Below are 15,941 nucleotides of genomic sequence, written 5' to 3' on the forward strand. Positions count from 1 at the left end.
CAATCACTGCATCCCTTCCACCTTATGCCCAGGTGGTGCTGTCTATGCTTTCCTCCCTGGCAGCCTCACCTCTGCAACCTTTCCTCTCACAAGATCCCTGAGGAATCTGTTGCAGAGAACATTTGGAAATGTGCACACTGGACAATTGTGTACGGAGCACAAGTAGGTATGAGGGACCATTCTAGGTTCTGGGGGAAAGGGATAAACACCTGTGCTCCGGGAACAGCTGCTATAATGAGAGAATATACCCCATATTCTCTCCTATACCCTGTACTGTTCACTGAGCCTGGCACACCATTAACAGCCGGGAAATCCCACATGGGTTACTGACTGAAGGATGGAATGACTGAGTGTACCCTACTGTGGGAACCAAACTTCTACCCTTCTCCTGGGAATTTCCCAGGGTGGGGTCCTTGAGCCCCTGGGGGGTTCTGTTGATACTGGGTTGGCCAAGAATGTCCAAATAACCCTGCACTTCTAAGCAGGGTCTGGGTAGTACTGAGCTCTTGGACCTTTGCTAGGGAGGAGAGACTTCTTAGAGGAGAAAACCAGGGCCCAAGAAGGGGATACTCCCAAAAGATCACCTCCCTATCCACGAAGTCTGGCATGCTGAAACCCTGGGCTGAGAGTCAGTGTGCCCATCCCTTACTAGTAGATGGGCTTAGAAAAGCCACTCCTTTCCCTCCCCCAAGAATATCATTTCCTCTGTACAGAAAGAGGGGATTAGGTGATTCCAGGCCCTCTTCCGATGACAGCCACATTCTGAAGTGAGGGAGGTTGGAAAAATGGATGGGGCACATCCTGGAAATGGCCAAGGACATTGGTTTTCCCTCTGAAACATCTTCCCCAAGGACATGTCAGTGTGCACAGCTGAAGGAAGAAGTCTACAGAAGGAGGCCATTTGGGCACTGGATGCCTAGGAGTAGCTGTCAGCTTGGGAATCATGAAGACCCAGGTTTCAAATCCCAGTTGTTTTTTCATGAATAAAACGGACAAAACACAACCTGCCTCTCAGAATGAGCGTGTGGGGGAACAATGTGAAAGGGCATAGCCACCCTTCTCCCCCAATAGGAGCCTTCTCCCAGGCAACCATTCCCAAAGAAGCTCCAGCACCCAGCCCAGAGCTGGAAACGAGCAGGTGCTGCCCCCTGGTGGATGTGTTTGTCACTGCCTGGTTCTTCCTGAAAAGTGCAGTAGAGAGTGAAATTACTCAGGTCCCTTCCTCTTCCTCTTAACCTTCCTTTCTGACAAGGACACTCCTACAGTGTGAGGCTGGGAAACGCACTTCCCTCAATTTGTTTGTGTGAGATCAGATTAACTGCAATCACATTTCCATGTATTTACTGAGGGCCTAATAATGGACCAAGGTAATGCTGAGGCAGGAGGAGGCTGCTGGGGAGGTTGTGAAGAGCTGGGCTGCAGTCACCTTCCAGTACCTGTGGGAGGTCCGCGTGGGGACAGACGTACCGTGCCCCCATTTGCCCAGCAGCCTAAAGTTCAGGAAGGCCTTGATGGGATCAGTGGAGTTGGATGGTCAGCAAGAAGGAGCAATGGAAGCCCAGGAGAGGTGAGGTTGCCCAGGAAGCAAGGTGGGGGAAGAAAAAGGTTTCCTTGACAGCGACCTGCTTATCTCCACGTTCAAGGGAGGAAATGACATGAAGGAAATGAGAAGCAGTATCAGCAGAGGCAGAAGGGAAACCACAAGACTTTAAAAGGCCACAAAACAGCAATGTCCCCCACAGCATCCATGTCCCCTCTCTGGTGTCCCCCATCTTCCCCTACACCCCACACCTGGCCAGTAGCCTCTAAATGCTTCTCTGATTCAGTTCATTGTGCACATTACAACCATTGTTTTGTTCACCCAACAAACGTTTGTTGAGCACCTCCTACACTTGGGCAAGGGCTGTCATACACAGTTAAGTACCTATGAAGGTCACAGCCCTCATTGAATTCAGATTTCATGGGGAAGATAAAGGATTTCCCCCAAAGAGTGCCGAATGGTGTAGATGCTACAAATAAAGGGTGCAATAAAAAATACAGAAAGGCTACTGATCAGACTTGGAGTGAGGTGCAGAAGGGGCCTTAAGGAAAGCGTCTCCAAGGAGGTGACACCCACGCGGAGTTGGGTCAGTGCGAGCAGCGACCAGAGGAGGAAGAAGGGAACGGAAATGAGTTCGGCACCGTTTGTTTGTAGATGTGCGCATAGACTCAGGTGCTGGCGTTGGAGAGCTTCCCTCATCCTCCCTGGCAGAGACACCCACACCCTTCCTACGCCGGCCGGACTCCGAGGGAGCCCTCCTGCGACAGGTAGAAGTGGTCTTCCGACGCTGGGAGTTTATTGTGCGTGTGGCAACCCTGTCTTTCTTGACCACTCGCCGCCTGGAAGCTCCTTCCCACAGACCCCTCTTACCAATGGGGAAGTCACTCCCAGCCAGCCTGAGCTCCCTATGCTTTTAATTTCAATTCCAAATGTTAACTGCTTATGTGGGGAAGCAATTGACCTTTGTATGTAAATCTTTATTACTGAAATATTATTATAATTGATTATTAACTCCAGAAGCTATAAGATTAATTTTGTGAGATTTTCTGATGCTATCTGTGAACAGTGAGTTTTATTCTTCTTCCCATTTTGTTTACCTTTTATTTACTTTTCTTATTTTGTTGCATTAACTAAGACTTCTAATATGCCATGTAGTTTTTGTTTTGAAATTTCAAAATGTTTTAATTGAACAACAAAAAATACAACTTGACTGGGGATGTAGCTCAGTGTTAGAGTACGTGTTTAGCATGTATAAGGCCTTGGGGTTTATCTCCAGCACCTCAGAACAACAATGATAAACCCCCAAATTTATTAAATTTTGTGGGATGTAATAAAAGCAGGGAGGAAATTTATCAAATTTAAATAGTTATGTTAAACCAGGCTTGGTTTCACAGCTGTAGTTCCTGCTATGCAGAAGGCTATGAAGACTACTTTGGTGACTCAAACTGGCTAGTCTCCGCACAGCTCTCTACATGGGTAGGGTTAATCCCAAACTGCAGCAGAAGGGGGATGAAGTCAACAGGGCCTCTTCCAGTTTGCTGTGGAATGAAGGCAGACAAGCCTGTCCTGGTATCTTACAAAAGTAAGCTTCTCAGTAGATCCCTGCACCTTTGGGATAATTTCCTGACTTTGGTTAGAGGGCTGACACTGAGACAGACACCCTTTAAGATCTTCTGTGGGATCACCTGTTCCAAAAGCTCTGAGAGCCAGTTTCATTCTGGGTTCTGGTGTAAGCTGGGGCCACAGGTGACTGGAGCTGGGGCTAAGTTACAGGGTAATTTTCAGGTCCACTGTTGACAATGTCAGTAGGCGGACAGGCCTTTCTGCTGAGGCACTGGTGTGAATGAGTCCCTCTGGATCCCTTATTAGAGCCTTTTAGGTTTTAGGTTCAAGATCAAATGGAGCTGAAGCCACCTTTGTGAGAATGAGTTGTTTCCAGGTTTGAGTCCAGGATCATGACAGGCAGGTCTGTGACCTGACTGCATGTCTACTCTATCAAAATGACTTTCTTTGCTCTTGGGGCTCTAATTAATGTTTTACAATCTTCTACCACAATCCCAAACCTTCTGCAAGACATCTGAATCTTGCTGAATGCAGAATTTTTGTTGTCATGGGAATACAAGTAGTTACCTCTATTCCACCACTTCCTGACATCACTCTTCTCCCTGTCTTTGAATATGTTTTACTACATTAAAACCAAGGCATATCTGGCTTTTCTAATTCACTATGAGCTACCTTTTGTTTTATGTTTCAGCAAAGCAATCAAATATTTAAAGGCCTTTTTACTCTCTGACCTGCAATATTAACTGCAGAATCTTTGCTTAGTAAAAAGTTGATTTTCCAGTTTCCTCATAAGTTAAAACTAGACGTCCCATATGATCCAGTCATACCACTTCTAAGTATATATCCCAAAGAATCAAAGTCAGCTTACTATAGAGATAATTATATGCCCATGTTTATCACAGGACCATTCACAATAGTCAAATAATGGAATCAGCCTATGTGCATATCAATGGATGATTGGATAAAGAAAAACATGCTATCTACCTATCATTATATCTATATCTATCTATCTATCTATCTATCTATTTATCTATCATCTACCTATCTAACTTACTCTGCCATTGAGAAGAGTGAAATCATGTCATTCTCTGAAAAAATGAATTGAACTCTAGATCATCATGTTATATTCACGTATCACATGCTTTCTCTTTGTTGTGGAAGCTGGGGTGAAACAAACAACAACCCAAACCACCAAATGATGAAAGTAAAAGGGGACTGCTAGGGAGATAGACATGTAAGAGAAAGGAGGAAAAGAGGACAAGGAAAAATAATAGAGGGGTAAATATGATCAAAGTACATTAAATGTGTGTATGTAAATGTCATGATGAAACTCATTACTATGTGCTATTTAATATATCACTAAAAGCTGAACTCCCTGCCTCACAGGTGGTGGAGTGGGATTTGCAGGCAGGAAGTGGGAAGGGGTAGCCCCCACCCAGAAGAGTCATCGGCCCCTCGTACCTATAATTCATCCCTGGCTGCTACTATTAAAGTCAAGACATTAACTGGGAAATATGGGATCTTAGGGAATGTATGAAGACAATATATTAATAAATTTGGGCTGTCCAACTTTATGTTCTTTCCACCTTTATTCTACTCCTTTAGTGTGTATTCTCACACATGTTCCCCAAATTTATATCTATGTCAATTAGAAGTTTCAAGTAGTTCATTTGTAGTGTAATGTACTTGCTTACATTAAACCTAATACATTGAACCTCACTTTAGAGGCCTGATGGTGAGACAATTGGAACTATGCAAAATGGGAACAAAATGATAGATACTGGAAAGGGGCCCTGCACAAATCAGACCTGTTTTGCTTTTACACAGCAAGTCCAAACAAGGACATAAGTGGAAACTCAAGGCCCACATGCAGCTCAGAGTTAAAAGCGGAACAGTCCATTCTACCCGCACAGGTACAGGCCAGGCTGCCTCCTGTGACTCTGCCTTAATCTCCAAGTCAAGCTCATTAATGAGCTGCCTACAGTTTAGTTTAGACATTGACCAGTAGGGACAGAGATTGAAAGTTTCAATCTCTCTTTCCATGGGGATCTGACACTGACTAGTCAGAGCTAGATTCTGTAAGTTTAAATTCTATTGGCAGGATTTTTTCCTATGTAAGATATCCCTTTTCCTTTGTTCAAGAGTTGCAGGCCTGAATAGCTCTTGATAAGAACTTCATCTTCCGCTTAGCTCCAGTAAGTGTCCTAATACAAGCTTTGCTGCATAGCAAATTTGTTTTATCATCTCCAGATCCAAGAACCTGGTTCTCATAACACCGGGACTTGAGTCTAGTTATGGGTCTAACTAGTTTATTCAGGCAATGCAGATGGAGGTGGATATAGAGTTATATGATTAGGTGGACAGGCTGATAGCACTGGGGATGGGAAAGTCACTGCTACTAGAGGTGGGATTTTGCTGCCACTGGAGATGTGGACTTCACTTCTGTTAGGGATGTGGAAACTTCTTCCACTGGAGAAGATTCATTAGAATTTAGGAGCTTAATGTCCCCAGCTTCATCAGGGTCTTCCTACACATTCTGGTCCCCACTGATAAGGTCCCATTCTTTCCCAATTAATGCCCTCACTTTAACAGTAGACATTTTGTGAGTTTGGGAGTTCAACTGGCATTGTAATTAATTCAATCATGGGATGACATTTTTCTGCCTTTCAGAGCCCATATAAAAGCTCTCAGGTCATTTATAGTATGATTGACCTGGAAAGTTGAACTGCTAAGCTTCTTTTCTTGCACTACCTTTTTAAGCAACCATAAGACCAAACAGCCAATGTCATTTTCTTTGATATTTTTCACAAAATTTTCAAAGATTGAAAAAGACTCATCCAGATCCTCTCTTAACGAAAGGGATTAGCATCATCCAATGCAAACACTTTGTGGGTCTCTAGTGCTAGATCATACCATGAACTCACAGAGCTTTTGCGAGGGGAGCAAATGGCAGAAATGGCTTTGGGAAGATGAGGGGAGCAAATGGCAAAGGTAACTTTGTCTTAGATAAGAGAGACAGAAAGGCATCCTTAAAAATATGTATCTAAGGATATGCGAGGAGCAGGCCTCTTGCCAAGTAATAAAATGCAGCAGTTTTTCTCCTAGATAAGGGAGACAGGAAAGCATCTTTGAAAACAAACATCCAAAGAGACGAGAAACAGGTTCCTCAAGGAAAGTAACACAGCAAATGTCTCACCAAGGTAGCAAAAGGTAGTTATAAAGTATAAATGATGGGCCTCAAGATCAGGACCAGTTGACCAGACCCTCCTGGAATGTCCAGTTCAATAAGGCTGGGGTGGCCAGGTGGCAGTAAGAAGTTGACTAGAATGACATCCAATCACAAACTAGTTTCAAGGTAGAATAGGAGGACCTTAGTCAGGCAGAGCCCTATATCAGCTCCTAGACTTCAGTTTTTCTTTGGCTTAGCTCTTTCACTAAGTCCCACCCTTCAGGGTGCTTAGCTATCCTTTCAATACACTTTGTGCTTGCTTTACTCTTACTTGACCTAGGGAGTTATTCATGCCAACTTGATGAGCTTCCTAGGACTCCTTGCGAAACAAAAGCTATACTTCTATACAAAAAGCAATTACATAACTGTGGCCTGACCTACACTAAGCGTTTTCAATCATCAACTTTGCCAGGACATGAACTTGGGATCAACAATCCAGGATCACTTTCTTTACTACTAGAAATAATCAGTATCATTTTAAAATCAAGTCATATTATGGAGATAGTTTCAGAAACACTAGAATAAATTCACAAAACCTATCCTTAATTTTCTGTTCTTCTAGAAGAACACTCTTGGAGCCAAAATCTGTATTATTCAGGGTTCTCTACAGAAGCAAGTGGCATATCTATGAGGAATGGTTCATGTGATTATGGACGCTGAGATGTCCCATAAGCTAAGGACTACAAGATGAACATCCAGGACACCCAGTGGTATAATTCCAATCTGAGTCTGGAAAGCCATTAAACCAGGATAGACAGTGATGTAAATCCCATTCCAAGGGAGGAGAAGGCTGATGTGTCAGTTTAAGGAGGTAGGCAGGAAAAAAAGGGAGGATTCCTTCTTCCTTTGTCTTATGTTCTCAATGGAACAGATGGAACAGAAGCCCACTCACACTAGGAAGAGAAATATTTGCTGAGATTTGAATTTCAGCAGATTCAAATACTAATCTCATCTCTAGTTATCCACACAAACAGATACAGAAATAATGCTTAATCTGGGTACCTTGTAGTGCAATCAAATTGGCACATGAAATGAATCATCACTGAAGCCAATTGTTAAAGAAGACAGAGAGAGCACTGATAGCCTGTGTACTTGACCTAGGGAGTTATTCATGCCAACTTGATGAGCTTCCTAGGACTTCTTGTGAAACAAAAGCCATATTTCTGTACACAGAGCAACTACATAACTGTGGCCTGACCTACACTAACTAATAAACCTCTCTGTTTCTTTTTAAAATCACTACCTTTATTTTATGAGTAAGAAAATTAAGACATTTCATGAAAAAAGGAATTCATTGTGCAACACATCATCTAATCAAAGATTTTGAAATAGTGACTGGTCAAGTGGTAAGAGAGCCTGCCCAGCAAGTGTGAGGCCCTTAGTTCAAAACGCCAGTGCTCCAAAAAAAAAATTGGGTAAAGGATCTTGAAATAGAATTGGTATCTTAAGTATTATTTCTCACTTTAATCAATAAAAGAATATTGTTTACAATAGAGGTGAAAAAATTACCCATATTAAGCATAATGAAAACAAGCCTCATTAATTTAATAATTGCCAAGTTAAAGTATAAAGGCTAGTGAGTTTTGCATGACTTCACATTTCTTTAAATATTTCCTTAATAAGTATTAACTGAAATAATTGGAAAGCATAATAATGAATGCCATATGATTTTAAACCAAAAATTGTATCTTAATAATCAAGCAAAAGACATGGAAAGAAAAAAATGACATTACCACTTGAAGATTGTCTTAGTCTACTGTTAACCATCCATTCATGCACACTTAAGGTGATTCCAGCAGAAAGTTTAAGAAATTCATGGACCAACCCCCAAAGCACATCAGAGAGAGTGGTAATGCACAGGACAGCTGGAACAATGCAAGTGAACTTCTCATTTCAACTTTCGAGCTAATAAAACAATAGAGAGGTGGGAAATGTAAAAAATTTTTTAAATTGGTAACAAGATCATTAATACTTTATAAATTTTATACTTGTGTCATTCTTGGACAGCTTAAAGAATAAAGTAAGCAAGAGAGCTTCAACATACACTTGAAGTAAGAAATGCTGCATTGTAACTTTTATAAGCACAAAGTTCTTTAAATTTCAATCAAGTTTAGTTGCCTCTCGTTACTTACTAATGCTATGTCAAGTATGCCAGCTTACAAACAAATAGCACCCTACAAATGGCTTGTACTTACTACATAGTTCTTAGGATAAATAAGTTTATACTCTAACCAAATAGTGATGGGTACCTCACTATCCAGTGAAATCTTTTGCCTTCCTTCATGATTTCTTCAGTCTTTTCTTTTTTTCAGTACATGAAAGCTTTTCTAAAGAGTCTGAATCTTCTAAGTATAGCTCATTTGTAGGTAAAAGCTGGAACATCCTATCAGTAGCTAAAAAATGTGACTGTCAGCCATCTTTTACCCCCTTCCAAATGCATAACTGAAACAAAATTGTGCAAGGAGAGAGATAGGCAAATTTTTCAAATCTTCTTGTTACCAATCGGCTAGCTGGGGTCCTTTTGCTCTTCCTGGATAGGAATTATGGGTGGGCCTGGAGAGGCTCTTCAAGTATTGGCAATCCTGGGATGTTGAGGGGCCAAGGCCTAGGGGTGGACTAGCAGACTAAGAGGCTTACAGCTCCAAATCTGAGAGCTAGAGGCCTACTTTTCTAGACTATAGAAGCCAGAAACTCATATTGCTCTGGGCTTTTAACCACTACTAGACCTGACACTGGCAACTATTGTAGTCCTTTACCTCCAGCAGTAGTGTAGCAGCAAGAAGTTCCTACTAGTGTGAGAGCTTCTGAGTGGGATTTGGGTGCTTGGACCCTCAGCTCCTAGAGTGCCTAGTATTACAGTTCTTGAGCATAGGCCATCAGGACCCTTGATCCTTAGCAACAAATGGCATTAAAACTCTCAGGCCTAGGACATCAGAGTACATGCCCCTTAAATATTGGCAGTTACCTGCAATTTTTCCAGTGACCAGGGCATGCAATTTCTCATCTCTGGCTCTTTACAGTTTTCTATCTTTCTTTGGCCTCAGCTCTCTACCCTCTCTCACCTGTATACTAAAAGTATAGTATAATGTTTCCTGTTATTTATGCTCCAGCTTCTCTCCAGAACTCTTCAGCTGCCCTCATGCTGCTGCTGCCACCACCAGGGTGGTGACCACTTTCCTGTTACTACTGCCTCACTGCAACTTCTACTATCTCATCTTTATGTTACCAGCTCAGTTTGCTCTTCTTGTAACAGAAATTAAAAGGAATAAGCAAAACACCACTTGAAAGAAGCATCTTACTAGGCTTAATGTTGCAGCAATAGTGGCACAAGAAGGCTTCTCCCAGCTGACTGCAAAAGGGAGCCAAGCATCCTGCTTATGTAGCCAGAAAGTGAGTGTGGCAAGTGTGCTTGCACCAATCAAACCACAGTCCTTCATGCAAATGAGAGACTGCAATCACAGGCTGTCTGCTGGCCATCAGTTAAGAGTTCCTCTCTGGTCTGGGTTAAAGTAGCTTCTGGAGTTCACCAAGACTTGTGATAGCAAAAACGTCTGGTGCAAGGCATTTGAAACATTCATGGCTGGAATAGTGCTTTAGTGGCAATCAGCTGTGGTTGCTGTGTAGCTTCATCAAAGTGTTTGTGTAGTGTTCAAAGTAGCCAGAAGCCATTAGGGCAGTCTGGCTAACTGCTTATCTGAGGACTGTCAGCTCAGAGCAGTTGGAGGCACCAACGTAGGGCTTAACAACTGTAAACTAGGGTGTCAAATCACCTTAACAATCAACACCTTAGCTTATTTAAAGGAAAAATAAACATTAAAAGGAGTTGTTACAATAAAGGCTGATTACTAACATTAACAGTGTGTCAATGGTATTTAACAGAGCTTTGCAGTATTTACAGTGCTCTTCTCTTAACCAAGTGCCCCTGGGGAGAAAGAGTTATATTATCTGTCATCCTTACCACCAAAGAACTGTGGGACTGTCAAATTTTTTTGATATGAAACTTATTTTTCTCTGATGGGGATGACCCCTAACACTTCATCACCTTGGTCAAGTTGGGATTCGATCAATGATGGGTTGCACAAGCAGTGTGGGAAGAGAGTCATGTGGAGTAGTTGCAGCCCTTGTATGGCTTGAGACAGCTGCTCCAGTTGTGCAGCACCCAGATGTCAGGCATGCACTCCAGGTGTGCACACAGGTGCAAGAAGTGAGGCAGGTTGCTGAAGATGCGTATGTATGCTCCAAGTTTCCTGACCTGGCAAGTGGCACAAGAGTGCAGCTGGGGTCCGGAGCCAGCCCCTCAGCTTGGCTAGTAGGGGGCCCCTGGCAGTAGGAGCAATATTTTGTATTTATGTGGTATATTGGTGATAATTGATGAACCGGTATCGATTCATTCTATTAACTGAAGTCACCCTTTGTGTTGTGTAGTCCCATAGGGTTTTACAAATTTCTAATATCATGAGCTCAGCATTATACAATAATAGCCTTATACAAAATAGTTGTGCTGCCAATTAACTACTGAACTTTGCCTATTTTTCTCTCTTCCTCCCTCATCCTCCCAAACTCTTGACTATTTGTGATTTTTCTCAGAAGTCTGTCTCTATGGTTTCCATTCTAGATGTTATATAGTTGGAATCATGATGTATGTGGAATTTGCACACTGGCAAATTTCACTTAGCATACATTTAAAGTTCCTCCATGTCTTTTTTGTGGATTGATAACTCATTTCTCTTTATTGGTGAATGTATTCCAAACTATGAATGGAGCACACTCTGGTTATCCATTCCTCTATTGAAGGACATGTTGGTTGCTCCAAGTTTTTACAGTTGTAAATAGATCAGCTATAAATACTTATGTGTAAGATTTTTGTGGGTAAATGTTCAACTCATTTGGGGAAATATCAAAGAGAATGATTGCTGAATCATATGGCATGTTTAGCTTTGCATGAAGTGGTCAAACTGTCTTCCAAAGTGATTATATTCTCTGTTCCCATCAGCAAGGATTGAATGTTCCTGTTTTCCACATCTTTGTCAGATTTGACATTGCCAGTGTTCTGAACTTCAGCCAAATATAGTATTTTCACTTTTGTTTTACTCTAAATACCCTCTAGTTTTTATTATGATTTCCTTTAGAACCATGAGTTATTTTAATTGATTCACCAATGATTTTTAGTGGCTAGGACTTCTTATTTTTAAGTTGCTTTCCCCCTGGTTTGCTTTGCAGTAAAAGACTCTGTTCTACATGGTGGCATCTGTGGAAACTTGTTCACCAATCTAGTAAATGGGTAAGACTCCTCTACCATCTGCCAGAATGACGTCTCCTTCAGAACTACATTTCTACCCCACTCACAAACCTCTCCCTGTCAGATAGGACTTGAAAATATCCCTGCATCTTGCATTTTCCTGCCATACCCGCATGTCCCACCCCATTTCTACCTTCATTTTCCTGGTACGAGAGACATTTATGGTTGGCCATTAAATGCAGGGATTCAAAGTCTAATGTCCCTGTACTTTTCTAACACACATCAGCCTTGTCATATGAGAGACCTGAGAAGAATAACATAGTTTACCATCAGTTCCCAATGAGCCCCTCCATGGCTAACCTTGGGATGGCTAGCCTTGTTACTCTGCTCCCTAACTAAATCATCCATCTATCTCTGCTGTCTTCAGTTTTCATCCCCTTAGAACACATCTTGTACTCGTGTCGGCTTTCAGTCTCCTCAAGCTGGGATTAGGTAAGCTATCCAGAACAGTCTATTTCTGTCCACTTCTTATTAACTAACAGTTTCAGTTCCTTACTTTCTATTGCAGAACAATGGGGTAGGTGCATCTTTGTTGTTTATATTCTTCTGGCTTCTCTTAGTCCAAGCCTGGAATTTCCCAATACCAGAGGGCTTGTGGGAGGCATGGGGCAGTGGGAAGGATTCACACACTGAAAACTAAACACAAAGAGAGTAGCTAAGAAATGCTGTGTTTGGAGATGTGAAGAGAGACCATAGAAGGGGGGACCCACTGGGGACTCTGAGGTGAATATATTATATGTTGTCAATGATGAGATTTGAAGTTTTGGGCAAGGAAGTTCTCTAGAACACCTAGCTTTTTGACTTGGGTGTCTGTGTGGAGGAAGACACTGTTTGGTACTCTTGAAGAAAACACAGTGGTCAAACTTTGTGTATGCTAGGATAAAAACATCTGTGATATATAACCCGAGGTGGGGGAAATACATTCAGAATTTAACTCAGAATATGGCTTATTTGGGGAAAAAACCCACTCTTCTTCATTTATTTACCACCCAATATAAAGCCTACTTTATAAGACACTGAATAATTGAATCAAAAAATCAGAGGAAGTTGGAGTGGGCACAGGTCTCTGGCTCTGTAGTATAGTTTGAAGTTGGGTATCGTGATGCCTCCAGCATTGCTCTTTGTTGCTGAGTATTGCCTTGGCTATTCGTGGTCTTTTGTGTTTCCAAATGAACTTTAGGGTAGATTTTTTAATCTCTGTGATGAATGTCATTGGACTTTTGATGGGAATTTCATTGAACATGTAGATTGCTGTTGGTAGTATAGCCATTTTTACTATGTTGATTCTACCAATCCATGAGCATGGGAGCTCTTTCCATCTTCTGTAGTCTTCCTCAATCTCTTTCTTCAGTGGTTTGTAGTTGTCCTTGAAGAAATAATTTACATCCTGTGTTAAGTTTACTTCTAGGTATTTAATCTTTTTTTAAGGCTATTGTGAATGGAATTGTTTTCCTGTATTCTTTCTCAATATGTTGCTTGTTGGTATATAGAAAGGCTACTGATTTTTGTAAGTTGATTTTGTGTTCTGCTACATTGCTGAAGCTGTTTGTGGTGTCTAGAAGTTTTTGGGTGGAGTTTTGTTGAGTCTTTGAGGAATAGGATCATGCCATATGCAAATAGGGATATTTAGACTGTTTCTTTACCTTTTGTATTCCTTTTATTTCTTTTTCTTGCCTTATTGCTCTGGCTAGGAATTCCAGGACTATGTTGAATAGGAGAGGTGAGAGTGGGCACCCTTGTCTTGTTCCTGAGTTTAGGGGAAATGGTTTCAGTTTTTCCCCATTAAGTATGATGTTGGCTATAGGTTTGTGATATAAAGCCTTTACAATGTTGAGGTACTTTCCTTCTATTCCTAGTTTTCTTAGAGCTTTTATCATGAAGTGGTGTTGAATCTTATCAAAGACTTTTCTGCATTTATTGAGATTATTTTGTGTTTTTTCCTATTTGTTTCTATTAATGTGGTGTATTACATTTATTGATTTGTGTATGTTGAGCCATCCCTGCATCCCTGTAATGAAGCCGAGTTGGTCGTGGTGAATGATCTTTCTGATATGTTGTTGGATTTGGTTTGCCATTATTTTATTGAGGATTTTTGCACCAATGTTCTTTAAGGAGATTGGCCTGTAGTTCTCTTTTTTGGATGTGTCCTTGTGTGGTTTTGGAAGGAGTATAATACTGGCTTCATAGAATAAGTTGGGCAGTGTTCCTTCCCTTTGTATTTCATGAAAGAGTTTAAGGAGTGTTGGTATTAGTTCTTCTTTGAAGGTCTGGTCAAATTCAGCAGAGAATCCGTTAGGTCCTGGACTTTTCTTTTTTGGGAAATTCTTTATTGCTGCTTCAATTTCATTAAGTGTTACAGATCTGTTTAAGGAGTTAAAACCTTCATAGTTCAGTTTTGGATGGTCATAAGTATCTAGAAATTTGTCCATTTCTTCAAAGTTTTCTAATTTATTAGAATATAGATTCTCAAAGTAGTCTCTGATGATTCCTGGGATTTCTGTGGTGTTTGTTGTTATTTCACCATTTTCATTTCTGATTTTGCTAATTTGTGTCTTTTCCCTCCTCATTTTAGTCAGATTTGCCGGGGGCTTGTCAATCTTGTTTATTTTTTGTTTCATTGATTCTTTGTATGTTTTTTTTTGGTCTCTATTTCAGCCCTTATTTTTATTATTTCTCTTCTCCTTGTTTTGGGTTTTGCTTGCTGTTGCTTTTCTAGGCTCTTGAGATGTAGCATTAAGTTGTTTATTTGAGATACTATGCACTCATGGCTATAAACTTTCCTCTCAGGACTGCCTTTGCTGTGTCCCATAGATTCTGGTAGGTTGTGTTTTGATTTTCATTAGCTTCCAGGAACCTTTTTATTTCCTGTCTTATTTCTTCTATGACCCCCTGATCTTTGAGCAATGTATTATTCAGCCTCCAATTATTTGCGTGTTTTCTGCTGTGGGTTTTGTTTCTGAGTTCTAGTTTTAATGCATTGTGATCGGATAGAATGCAGGGGGTTATTTCTATTTTCTTATATTTGCTGAGGCTTGCTTTGTTTCCTAAGATATGATCTATTTTGGAGAAAGTTTCATGGGCTCCTGAGAAGAATGTATGTTGTGTCGTTGTTGGATTTATGGTGTCATTTAGTACCAGGATTTCTTTGTTGACTTTTTATCTGGATGAACTATCTATTGGTGATGGGGGGTATTAAATTCTCCCACTACCACTGTGTTGGGAGTCTGTATATACTTTTAAGTCCTTTAGTGTATGTTTGATGAAACTGGTGCACTGATAATTGTTATTTCCTTTTGATATATTGCACCTTTTATTAGTATGAGGTGTCCTTCTTTATCTCATTTGACCAATGTAAGTTTGAAGTCTACTTTGTCTGATGTAAGTATTGCTACTCCTGCCTCTTTTCGGGGGCCATTGGCTTGGTAAATCTTCCAGACTTTCACTCTAAGCCAGTGTTTATTTCTGTCAATAAGATGGATCTCTTGTAAACTACAGATTGTTGGATTTTCCTTTTTCATCCAGTTTGCCAAATGGTGTCTTTTGATAAGAGAGTTAGTCCATTAACATTCAGTGTTAATATTGATAGGTATATGGTGATTCCTGACATTTAGTTGCTTTTGTTGTTTAAGGATTTGATTGTGTGCAGTCAAATCAATGCTACTCTTTGATTGCTTGTCTTTTCTTCTCCTGTGGTTTGATGCTTCCTGTCCTCTCATGGTTTTGCTTGCTTTCATCTTCTGTGTGCAGAATTCCTTGTAGAATCTTCTGTAGTGGTGGCTTGGTGGTCATATACTATTTTAGTTTCTGTTTATCTTGAAAGATTTTTATTGCTCCTTCAATTTTGAATGATAGTTTTGCTAGGTAGAGTATCCTAGGGGTGAAGTTATTTTCACTCAGTGCCTGAAATACCTCACTCTGTGCCTTTCTTGGTTTTAAGGTTTCCATTGAGAAATCTGCTGTTATTTTGATGGGTTAACCTTTATATGTTATTTGTTTTTTTCTCTCTTACAGCCTTCAATATTCTTTCTCTGCTCTCTATGTTTATTGTTTTGATGATAATATGCCATGGGGAAGCCTATTTGGTGTTCTGGAGGCTTCCTGTACTTTCTCGAGATTTGGGAAATTTTCTGTTATTATTTTATTGAATATGTTACATATTCCTTTGGGTTGCACCTCTTCTCTTTCTTCAATGCCCATGATTCTCAGGTTTGGTCTTCTGATGGTGTTGCTGAGTTCTTGCATATTCCTGTCACAGTTCTTGAATTGTTTGACTAAGATTTATTCTGTTTTTCTTTAATTTCTGTTTTATC

General features: G+C 40.7%; 1 protein-coding gene across 1 annotated transcript in view; it reads left to right on the forward strand.

Annotated features, from left to right (window-relative positions):
- Positions 1–15,941, forward strand: part of LOC109692219 (uncharacterized) — an 89,616-nt gene that overhangs the window by 49,200 nt on the left and 24,475 nt on the right. The window contains 1 exon segment of the mRNA XM_074057402.1: positions 2,195–2,307. Within this exon segment, the coding sequence (XP_073913503.1) occupies positions 2,195–2,307 (113 nt within the window).

The sequence above is a fragment of the Castor canadensis genome, chromosome 16 (genome assembly GCF_047511655.1).
Source record: "Castor canadensis chromosome 16, mCasCan1.hap1v2, whole genome shotgun sequence".
Classification (NCBI taxonomy): domain Eukaryota; kingdom Metazoa; phylum Chordata; class Mammalia; order Rodentia; family Castoridae; genus Castor; species Castor canadensis.